The sequence below is a fragment of the Canis lupus genome, chromosome 7, assembly GCF_011100685.1.
Source record: "Canis lupus familiaris isolate Mischka breed German Shepherd chromosome 7, alternate assembly UU_Cfam_GSD_1.0, whole genome shotgun sequence".
NCBI lineage: Eukaryota > Metazoa > Chordata > Mammalia > Carnivora > Canidae > Canis > Canis lupus.
Window position 1 is genome coordinate 39,537,812 of NC_049228.1, and position 12,281 is coordinate 39,550,092.

The 12,281-nt window shown below is 36.5% G+C and overlaps 1 protein-coding gene across 17 annotated transcripts in view; it reads right to left on the reverse strand.

The window, feature by feature from the left end:
- DNAH14 (dynein axonemal heavy chain 14) overlaps positions 1-12,281 on the reverse strand; it is a 333,811-nt gene that overhangs the window by 275,397 nt on the left and 46,133 nt on the right. For 16 of the 17 annotated variants that reach the window (XR_005362291.1, XR_005362292.1, XM_038542857.1 and 13 more), the window contains exons 5-7: positions 9,587-9,717; positions 6,457-6,609; positions 5,227-5,339 (exon numbers count right to left, since the gene is read on the reverse strand). Coding sequence is in view for 15 of the 17 variants with exons in the window: in XM_038542857.1 (XP_038398785.1) it covers positions 5,227-5,339; positions 6,457-6,609; positions 9,587-9,717 (397 nt within the window). In the remaining 2 variants the exon portion in view is untranslated. Of the gene's footprint in view, positions 1-5,226; positions 5,340-6,456; positions 6,610-9,586; positions 9,718-12,281 lie in introns of those variants that run through there. The other variant, XM_038542867.1, reaches the window with a different exon arrangement.

The following is a 12,281-nucleotide window of genomic DNA, read 5'->3' on the forward strand; positions in this document are numbered from 1 at the left end:
ACATAAATGACAAGATTTCAGTTTCTTTTATGGCTGGGTACTACTTCATTTTATATATACACATCTTTATCCATTCATCAGTGAATACCATGGTTGTTTCCTTATCTTAGCTATTATAAAAGTGCTGTACTAAACAAAGAAGTGTATGTATCTTTTCAAATTAGTCTTTGTTCTCTTTGAAAAGATATCTAGAAATGGAACTGCTAGATCATATAGTGGTACTAATTTTAATTTTTTCAGGACTCTCCAGACTATTTTCCAGAGTGGCCACACCAATTTACATTTCCACAAACAGTGCACAACGGTCCCTTTTTTCCACATCCTCATCAAACCTTCTTTTTAAAATGGTCATTCTGATAGGTAGGAAGTAATATCTTACTGTGGTTTTTGATGTGCATTTCCCTGATGAGTGATATTAACCATCTTTTCATGATTCTGTTGGCCACCTGTATGTAGGTCCTAGAAAAATGTCTATTCAGATTCTCTGCTCATTTTCTTTTTTAAAAAGATATATTTATTGAGAGAGAAAGAGAGAAACACAGTGTGTAAGAGCACAGGGGGAGGGTCAGAGGGAGAGGGAGAAGCAGACTCCCAAATGAGCATGCAGCCTTATATGGGGCTCAATCCCAGGACCCTGATTGACTCGAGACCTGGGTCAAAATCAAGAGTCAAGACACTCAACCACTGAGCCACCCCGGTGCCCCACAGCTTCGTTCTTCTATATATAGTATAATGTCATCTGTAAATAAGAGTTTTACTTCCTATCCAATTTGGATGCCTTTTCTTCTTTTTCTTGCCTAACTTCTGTGGCTAAGACTTCTTGTACTATGTTGAACAAAACTGGGAAATGTAGTCATCCTTGTCTTGTTCCTAATCTTCAAGAGGAAAAGCTTTTAGCTTTTCACTGTTGAATATTATTTGAGCTGTGGGTTTGTCATATATGGCTTTTATTATGGTGAGGTATATTCCCTCTATAAGCACTTGGTTGAGGGTTCTAATCATAAATGAATTTTTCAGATGCTTTTCCTGCATAATTGAGATGACCATATGATTTTTTTTTAAATGTGGTGTATCACAATATATCACATTATTTTGCAGATGGTGGACCATCCTGCCATCCCTGAAATAAATGCCATTTGACCATGGTATATGATCCATTTTCTAATTTGATTTGCTAGTATTTTATTGAGCATTTTTGTATGTTCATTAGGGAAATTGGCCCGCAATGTTATTTGTGTGGTGTCCTCCGGTTTTTGTATTGGTGTAATGGTGGCCACATGAAATGACTTTGGAAACATTCCTTCCTCTTCCATTTTTTGGTTTCTTTTTTCTTTTCTTTTCTTTTTTTCTTTTTTCTTTTTTTTTTTTTTTTTTTTGGAAGAGTTTGAGAATAATAGGTATTAACTACTCTTTGAATGTTTAGTAGAATTCACCAATGAAGTCAACAGTCATGGACTCTTGGGAAGTTTTGGATTACTGATTCAATCTCATTACTAGTCATTGGTCTATTTAAATTTTCTATTTCTTTATGATTGTCTTGGTAGGTTGTATGTTTCTAGGAATTTATCCATTTCTTATAGGTTGTTCAGTTTGCTTATGCATAATTATAGCAACTGTCATGATTCTTCATATTTCTACGGTATTAGTTGTAACTTCTTCCATTCTGATTTTGAGCCCTTTCTTTTTCTTGGTTAGTCTAGCTAAAGGTTTGTCAATTTTGTTTGTCTTTTCACAGAACCAGCTCTTGTTTTCACTGATCCTTTCTATTGTTTTTTTGTCTCTATTTTACTTATTTCCATTCTGATCTTTATTATTTCCTTCTTTTTACTAACTTCAGGTTTCACTTGTTTCTTCTTTTCCAGTTCCTTTGGGTGTAAAGTTAGGCTGTTTGGGATTTTCTTGTTTCTTAAGGTAGGTCTGTATTGTTAGGAACTTCCCTCGTGTAACGGCTTTTGCTATATCCTATAGATTTTTGATGCCACATTTGTTTTCATTTGTCTCTAGGTTTATTTCTCCTTTGCTTTCTTCAATGACCTCTTTGTTGTTCAATAGCATGTTGCTTAAGCTCCTTGTTTTTATGGTTTTCCCAGTTTTCTTCTTATAACTGATTTCTAGTTTCATACCATCGTGGTTGAAAAAGATGCTTTATATGATTTCAGTCGTTATATTGAGACTTTTTTGTGGCCAAACATTATTTATCCTGGAAAGAGTACCATGTGCATGTGAGGAGAAATGTATTCTGCTGCTTTTGAATGTAATGTTCTGTATAATCTATTGTCCATCTAGTCTAATGTGTCATTTAAGGCCAATGTTTCCTTATTGATTTCCTGCATGGGTGATCTAATAATTGACATGGGTTGGGTGTTTAATTAAAGTCTCCTCCTATTATTGTATCACTGTCTCCTCCTTTTAGGTCTGCTGATATATCCTTTATACATTTGGTGCTATGTTGGGCGCATATAATTTATAAATATTATATCCCCTTACCGGACTGACTCCTTTATCACTATGTAATGCCCTACTTTGTTTTCTATAAGTCTTTAAGTTTATTTTGTATGAATATAGCTACAACAGCCTTTTCATTTGTTTGCATAAAATGTCTTTTTCTATACTTTCACTTTTAGAAGCATGCCTTTACACTTCTGAAGTGAGTCTCTTGATGACAGCATTTGCAGGAGTCTTTTTTTTTTTTAAGTCCATTCAGTCACTCTACCTTTTGATTGGAGAATTTAGTCTATTTACATCTAATTTTTGATAGGTATGTACTTATTGCCCTTTTGTGAATCGTTTTTATAGTTTTTTTCTGTTCCTTTATTCTTTCTCTCTTCCCTTGACACCTTATAACTTTCTTTAATGTTTAGATTCCTTTCTCATTCATCTTATGTATTCACTAAGTTTTTGTTTTATGGTTATCATGAGGTTCATATATAATATCCTATGTATATAAAGGTGTATTTTAAGTTCATAGCAACTTAAATTTGAATAACTTCCAAAACTCTACATTTTTATCCCTTTCTCCTATGTTTTAGGTTTTTTTGTTTTGTTTTTTGTTTTTTTGTTTTAGGTTTTTGATATCACATTTTACAACTTTTTATATATTCCTTAACTCATTATTGTGGTTTTAGTTGTTTTTACTACATTGGTCTTTGACCTTTGTATTAGTGTATAAATGATTAATTCACTACCTTCACCATACATTTACCTTTTCCAGTCAAATTTTCACTTTCATATGTTTTCTAGTCATTAATTAGTGCCATTTCTTTACAGCTTAAAGATGTCTCTTTATATTTCTTATAAGGCTGGTTTAGTGGTAATGAAGTCCTTTAGCTTTTGCTATGTGAAAACTTTTTATCTCGCCTTCAATTCTGAATTATAACCTTGCTGGGCAGAGTATTCTTGGTTGCATTCTTTTTTTCATTTAATACTTTGAATATTTTCTGCTGCTCCCTTTTGCCTTGCAAAGTTTCTGCTGAAAAATTTGTTGATAGCCATACGGATAAATCTTGTATATAGTAAGCTGTTTCTCCCTCACTGCTTTTAAGATTCTCTATCTCCAACATTTAACATTTTAATTATGCTATATTTTGGTCTCTTTTGGGTTTTTCTTACATGGAACTCTCTGGGCTTCCTGGACATGATGTCTGCTACCTTCCCCAAATTAAGGAAATTTTCAGCCATTATTTCTTCAAATATGTTTTTCTGCCCTTTCTTCCCCCTCTTCTTCTAGAACTCCTATAATGAGAATGTGATTCCACTCAAAATTGTCCCAAAGGTCACTTATGTTATCTTCACTTTATAAAAACTTCTTTTTGCTGCTCTGAGTTCCATCACTTTGTCCTCTAGCTTACCGTCTAACCCACTCTTCTGATTCATGCAGTCTGCTGTTAAATCCCCTTAGCGTATTTCTCAGTTAATTTATTCTACTTCAGCTCTGTGACTTCCATTTTGTACTTTCTTGTATTTTCTCTCTTGGCTGCAGTTCTCACTGTGCCCATCCATTCTTCTCCAAAGTTCAGTAAGTATCTTTATGACCATTACTTTGAGCTCTTTATTAGGTAATTTACTTATTCCCATTTCATTAATGTCTTTTTCCAAGGTTTTTGTCTTGTTCTCTCATTTGAAGATATTCCTTTGTCATTTTGTCTGATTTTGTTTTTTCCCTATGTATTAGGTGAAACAGCTACCTCTCCCAAACTTGAAGAAGTGGCCTTATGTAGGTGACCTGTGAGGCTGAGATGCACAATTACCCCTGACCACCGGTGCTAGGTGCTCAAGGGGAGTCCCAACTGTGACAAGGGTGGCACTGTGGCACACCACTGGCTGTGGCAAGACCATGTCTGTGGCACTGGAGGGGCATGGCACTCACATGGCCAGTAGGGATGCAGCTATGGCTAACGATGGATGGGATGCTTGCCCAGATGGCTGTGGTGGACCTGTGGCATGGGGGGTTGGCGTGTGCCCAGGTTACAGGAAGATTGCCAAATCAGTGCCTGTCAACCCTGGCATTAGCACAGTAGAATGGGATTGTAAAAATGGTACCTTCCAGCACTTTTCTCCTTAAAAATGTCCCAAAAGGTTCCTGCCTTTCTGACATTCACTTTAAGAATAGTAAGTGGGTCTCCTTTACATGTGGCCTAGATGTTTTTCAAGGTGCAACTTTTGTTCTGGGTCCCAGGGTGAGTTGAGTGTGTATGCAAACCCTTTATGAGCAGGTTCTCCATTCCCTAAGTTCTATGGTTTTTCTGGACCAGTCTCCATTGTTTTTACATTTTGGTGGCTCATCTCTTTGGTGCAGAACCCAAGGATTGGGGTGCCTGATGAGGGAAACATTCCCTACTCCTCAGGTAAAGTTTCCACATTTTTTAGCTCCCTCCTGTTCATGGGTTGCCACACTGGGGGGTGGGGTTTTTGGTGAAAGTGCATCTCTGTTTCTCCTGTCTTCATCTTGCCTTTAATTTTTGTGGTGGAGTTACTCTCCATCTAGTTTCCAGAACTTTTCCAAAGGAAATTATTCCACATAGAACTGTAGGATTGTTGTGCCTGAGAGGTGGTGAAGTCAGGATCTCCCTACACCTCCAACTTGTCTAAAATACTTTTATGGAATATCCCATTTCCTCTAATATTCCCCATAAAGATAGAATTATGTAGTAGAACACCCATATCAACCAGGCAGTTGCTATTTCAATAGGGCCATACTACAAATAATTGGGGTTTTTTTCATCTCACCGAAAATTGGGAAATATCCTGAATTGCTGTAATAAAGAGTAACATGTTCTTTCTAAAAGCCATTCCAAGGTAGGTATGAGTTCTATTTCTTCTACATCACCTATTTTAGTAACCTGCAAATATAAAGCACAAAACCATGACTTTCTTTTAAAAATATGCACTATTTTAAAGAAATAAAAAAGCCTATGTTTGCCTCATAACTACTTGCTTTTATAATTAAGGTTGTTCTCTATATAATACCTCCACCGCTTCATCTATACCCAAACTTGACTTCCCTTCCCACACTACTTCTATACTTGCCATTTTTCTAATGCTATTTCTCATGCTCCAATAGAGAAAGAATAAGAGAAGCTTCTTCCTCACCCTGAGATGCTTTTCACAAATATATGTTCATTTTTTCAGTCTCATAATTTCCACATTTTCTATAAAAGTCATATGTATGAACTCAATTTTAACCACAAAGATGTAGTAGTTTCAGAGGGGCTAATAACCCCATTACCAAGATGCCCTATTTTGACATTCAAGAACCACAGGCCTTTCCTAAGGAATTCCCTTCCTCAGAGTCCCTCTTCCCCAACTGAATGTTAACATTTCCTTAAATTTCTTCTGGCAATAAAAGTACCTCTATATCAGCACATATGTATTTGTGTACTTTTGTTTATATACAAGCTGTTCCTCCCATTTTCAGTTGATAATACACATCAGGGATATATCTCTACACCTGCACCTACAGATCTGCTTCATTCAGATGTGGCCCTACCCTCACATGCTTACAGTATAGTGTAGTTGGGAGGTTGGGAGAGTAGGGGGAAGCAGACAGACACTAAGAAAACGATCAAAACAAGTAACTGTATAATTACAACTTGTGAGAAGTATGAAAGTGCTATGCAAGAATGTAATGGGGGGTTTCTACAACTGGCAATGAAGTTTCTGACAAGCCTGAGAAACATTTTTTTCTTTTACTATTATAATTCCTATTTTGTCAGCAAATCCCTATAGTTGAGTTTTCTTTTTAAAAAACTACACTTAATAAAGTATTTGACATTAATTGAATCCTTAAACCTGTATCTCTATAAAAAAGAAAAAAACCTTGCTATTAAATAATTTTCTCCCAAAGAGTATCTTAAACACAAACTGTCTCTCAAATGACCAGGTTTATCTGATATACACAAAGATATTCTAAATTGGATAATATTTTTTCATTAGTGGAAAACACCCACTCTATATTACCTTTGAGATAAATGATGCAGTAACAACCCAAAATTCTTTGCAATGTCTAGCTCTGTGGGCAGAGACCACCTGAAGATCATATGGATTATAGAGAACTTGACTATTTTTCCGAGGAAGGCAATATATAAATTCTCCATCATCTTTTAAAGGTTCCTGAGGTCAAAAAAAATAATTAACTTGATCAAATTAATAAAATGACTGAACAGATTCCTCAGTAAATTTAAACAATTTGAGATTAAAATTAAGAGTAATATCACTGAGGAAAGCTGACATCAAATTGTGTCCAAAGTTCAACAAGATCAATCTTATGAAAGACATAATATGTAATTTTCACTCTCATAATGTGGTGAGAAATTCATCTATGTGCTTCCCAATGCATGCTTATTCACATGAAGAACTGGCAACATACCTTTAACACACATGCCCCACTTTCAGTAAATTTGCCAACACCAGAAGCCTTTTGACCATGCTATTTTTTTTTTAAAGATTTTATTTGAGAGAGAGAGCACAAGCAGTGGGGAGGGGCAGAGGGAGAAACAGGCTCCCTGTAGGCTCAATCCCAGGACCCTGGGATCATGACCTGAGCAGAAGGCAGATGCTTCACCCACTGAGCTACCCAGGTGCCCCACCTTTTGAGCATGTTAATCTTTTAGTTTGATAATGATGGTGGCTTAGTATTATAATAATAACTAATATTTGTGAAGTAAAAAGTAAATATTTAATAAATAATAAATGTTTCATACATATTATAACCACAGGAATTTAACCCTGTGAATTTAACCTTTTAAATTACCCACAGGGATACAGGGATGATCATCTTATTTTAAGCTCATAAAACAGATGCAGAAATTAGTACTTTGAGAAATTAGGAAATTTGGGAAAAGTCACAAAGACAGGAAGGGGTAAGTTGAGATGTGAATACAAGTCTGAATAAACCCATGTTCTGAGACAGTGCAATATACTTTTTTTTTTTAAGATTTGTATTTATTTATTCATAGAGACACACAGAGAAAGAGAGAGAGAGAGAGAGGCAGAGACACAGGCAGAGGAAGAAGCAGGCTCCACGCAGGGAGCCCGACGCAGAACTTGATCCCAGGCCTCCAGGATCACACCCCAGGCTGCAGGCGGCACTAAACCACTGCGCTACAGGGGCTGCCCGACAGTGCAATATACTATAATGCCCCTTTCTTATTTACCTGGCATTACTGAGAAATCAGCCACTTCATATTAAGAAAAAATTTTAAGTGAAATTTATTTCTTTTAGCTTTGGGACTTTCTAATTACTGGCACTTAAAGTTTCAGATCCAGTTTTTCTTCTAAAAAAGTTTTTGTCCTCCTTAAAATATTGTTACTGTTTGTCTTTACTCATCCCAGGTGTTCACTGTCTTGTTTGTTGTTGTTGTTGTTGTTTAACGATTTATTTATTTGAGAGGTAGGGGGAGAGGGAGAGAGAGAATCTCAAGCTGACTCTGCAGTGAGCATGGAGTCCAATGCAGGGCTTAATATCACGACCCTGAGATCACGATCGAAGCCAAAAAGAGTTGGACATTCAATTGACTGTACAGCCCAAGCACCCCTCTCTGTCTTGTTCTAACCTCTGATATGATATGCACCCAGAAACCTTATGAAGCAAGTTTAAAACCTGTAACTAAAATAAAATAAATAAGCTCTGGGTGATGATTTGTACAGTACAGTGGTCTGGTTACAGTTATGTGGCCACTGGAATCATTTTCGTTCTAATTATGTTCCAGAAAGTTGAAGATACTAGAAACTTAACGTAGACATAATTATCCAAGTGGGTCATGTATGTAATTATATCATCCACTTATTAGAAGCATAGTATGTTTCAATTAAATTGTTTTCCATTTAAAAACATGTATTTTTTTCATATTCTCAACCCTTCCTTTACAAATGAAACATACCCTATTAGTGAGTCCAAGGATATCAAGCCCATGTATACCTATGTGTTTTCTAAACCACCATGCCCACTATATGCCAGATACCATGCCACATTAATTCCTCATTAATTTTTCACAGCTCTCTAGTCTAGAAAGACTAGACTTTCTTTCACAGTCAAAGAAGCTAAAGCTCAGAGAGGTCAGGAACTTGCCCAAAATCACACAGTGAGCAAAGAAATACAGATTCAAAACTGGGCGACTCTGACTCTATAATGCATGGTACTTTGCTTCACATTAATGCTGCCTCTAACAATGATACAAAGACCATTTATCCTCATAGTAACAGTCTAGAGCAGGAATCAGCAAATTATGGCCAGGACTAGGTGCCTACTTCTGTAAATATAGTTTCACTGGAACACAGCCACACCCATGTGTTTATATACTGTTCTTGTTTTTGAACTACCATGACAGAGCTGAGTAATTTACAACAGAGATCAGATAGCCTGCAATATGCCTAAAATATTTATTATCTGGCACTTTTCAGAAAAAGTTAACCTGGCCCCTGGTCTAGAACAACAGTTCTCAATTGTACATGAGAATCACCTGGAGAGTGTCATAAAGTACAGGTCTCTGGGTTCCACCCCCAGAGTCTCAATTCAGAAGGGCTGGGGTGCAGATGAGCATATGTGTGGCTAAGGAGCTCCAAGGTGATGGTGATGCTCATTGCCTGGGGATTGCCCTTTGAGAATCTTGGGTCTAAAAGTAGGACTAGATGATCCTGCCCAATCTTCCATCTCCTGTACTGAAGGGCAGAGGAGGCAGATCTTACTTCTTCTCACTGCTTGTACCCTCTGGTCATGTGACCCTGCACAAGATTAAAAACTTCTCCAAAGAGGAAAGAAGAAGGAAATACAAAGATACTGAGACAGAAAATCAGGTACCAGGCAGTAAGAGTGAAGATACAGTTATAGAAGTACATTAGAATTTCTTTTCAAATAACAAAAAAATTTGATAAACAGGAATATAAGAGATTCAAATTTCAGGCATATATATCTTATCTGTTCTCCATTCTTGAAATAAGTGAAATGACACTCAACACTTTCATAAGCATTTACTATGAAACAATGATTATAATTTGATATTACTATAATAATGTCTAATTTTGATGTAATATATTGTGAAGTAAAAGAAATCAGGATACAGTTTTAAATGTTAACTCTTAATAGACATACCTTTAGAATAATCTTCTGAATTGCAATTTTGAAGCTTCTGTACTCCAAATAGTGCTGTGGTAACACTGTCTGCCAACCAAACTTTTCTCTTAGTCTAATAATATGTCTTGTCACATCATCATCCTCTGGTTCTGGTTTGGGACATTAAAAAAATATATATCTAATATAAGTATGAGTACGGGCATCACTTAATAATGTATAATATTCCAAATATTTCTACATAGAGAAAAAATTTAAATGGAAACTTATACTTAATGTTCATACAAACACTATATAATTGAAAGAGAAAATATAGCTTAAAATTTAATTTTAATAGAAGCTGGAGGAAGGAATATTATTTTTCCATTTAAAAAAGATATTACAGGGACGTGGGGGTGGCACAGTGGTTTAGTGTCTGCCTTCAGCTCAGGGCATGATTCCGGGTTCCTGTGATGGAGTCCAGCATCAGGCTCCCCATAGGGAGCCTGCTTCTCCCTCTGCCTGTGTCTCTGCCTCTCTCTGTGTCTCTCATGAATAAATATTTTAAAAATATATATATTACAAAAGACCTAATTTCACAATTGCACAGATAGTTGGCACAAGATGACACTCAAACAGAAGCCAAATTGGGTGGAAACAGCAGGACCAGGAAAGAAGCAATGACGAGGAAAGGCAGGAATATTCTTTCTAAAGATTCTCATGCAATAGACTTCCTTCCCTCCTCCCTTCCTCCCCTCTTCCCCCTGCCCCTTCTCTCTTCCTTCCTAAAGTAGGCTCCACACCCAGCGTGGAGTCCAATGCAGGGCTTGAACTCACAACCCTGAGATCAAGGCCTGAACTGAGATCAAAAGCTGGACACTCAACTGACTGAGCCACCCACCTGCCCCTCAGTCTATCTTTCTTGACCTCTTAGCAGCTAATGATTCTCTCCTTCTTGAAACATTCTCTTTTCTTGGCTTTTATTCACCATGCTCTACAGCTCGTCCCCTTAGTCCTTCTGGTTTTCTTGATAAAACTAATCATAGGAAGAGAAGCAACCCAGAAACCATGTTGGCAAAACCAGCAATGCTGTGAAGTTGTTCAAGAATTCTGGTTCTCCAGAAATCACAAACATCAACTGATCAAAACAACTTCTTAGAAACTCAGGACTAATGAGCCTGGAACTGTTGTGTAAAATGGTGTCAGGACCAGGATACAATCCTACACAACCCTAAGAGTAAATTCCTCTTTTAACTTTGTGCCTTACCTGTCTCACCCTAGTCTAGACCCTATCAGTTGCTTAAACACAGAAAGAACTTTAATATATTTAACTGAAAAAAAAAAAAAAAAAAAAAAGCCAGTTACTAATAGGTGTGGAAGAGAGAAGGCAAAGTACTGACGCTTAGGGACAGTACAAACTGCTTATGTCCAGCTGACAGGTAAGCCATGCAGACTAGGACAGAACAGCACGTACCTGTGGAAATCAAAGTAGCGAGGTTATGACATAGGAAAAAACAGATCGGTAGAACCGATTAGAGTCCAGAGATAGGACCATTTACAAAAGAGAATCTAGTAAGTGAAAAAAGGCATTTCAAATAAGTAGAGCAATCATTAACTGTTATGAATCATAACGGCAAAGTGGTTAGCCATTTGGGAAACTACGCTATTATAGGCAAGCGTAAATTATAGATGGATTATGGCAGTAAGTGTGGAAAAGAAAATTATAGAAGTATTAGAAGAAAACACATAATATATTCCTGAAAAAGAATCAAAGCATGTTAAAAAAAAAAGAATAATAAATTTGGCTTATTTAAACTTAGCAATTCATACAGATGAAAAGCCACCATAAATAAAGCTAAAGCATAATTGTCAAGTTAGAATAAAATGTTTATAACCTATGTAAGAAGCTACGGATTAATATACCAAATATTTAAAGAGTTCTTCCAATCAATAAAAAATAAACATTTTGATAGAAAGATGAACAACTTATATGGAAAGACAAATGGCCAGTAAACACAAAAAATTTTCAACCCCATTAGTAATCAGGAAATCATAAATTAAAATTACAATGAAAAAAGTCATTCTCACTCATCAGACTTGCAAAAAATTAAGTTAGGAAACAGCAACTGCTGACCAGGGTATTCCTCTCATGCAATACTGCAAAAGCATAAATTAACACATCCATTCTTGATGGCAATCTGGCGGATTTAATGATAGAGACCACTGGAGAATGGAAGCAATTTAGGACAATTTTAAAATAACAATTCTTCAGAATAAGTAGTAAATTTAAGGAAAATATATATCCTCCAAAATGCTGGGGGAAAATTTTTCTAAAAAGCCAGATTAATGCAGAATATCATAGGTATTTACTAATAACAGACAATATATTATACACCTAACATGGCAAGGTGTGGCACTATCCTTCCATGCTGGGTGCATGGTATGATCCAAAAAAGCAATTCTTTATAACAGAAATATGAGGAGACTAGCCTGTATTGCACTTTCACAGTGAGTCAAGAAAACAGGTACCAGAACTAAGGTCAGGAAATTCCAACTTTCAAGAGAAAGCCTTCCAGAGAAAAACCATGAAAAGAAAAAATGGGAGAGTGAGCAGCATAAAGACTAAATTTATCAGGGCACCTGGGTGGCTCAGCAGGTGGGCATCTGCCTTTGGCTCAGGGCATGATCCTGGAGTTCTGGGATCGAGTCCAACATTGGGCTTCCTGCATGGAGCCTG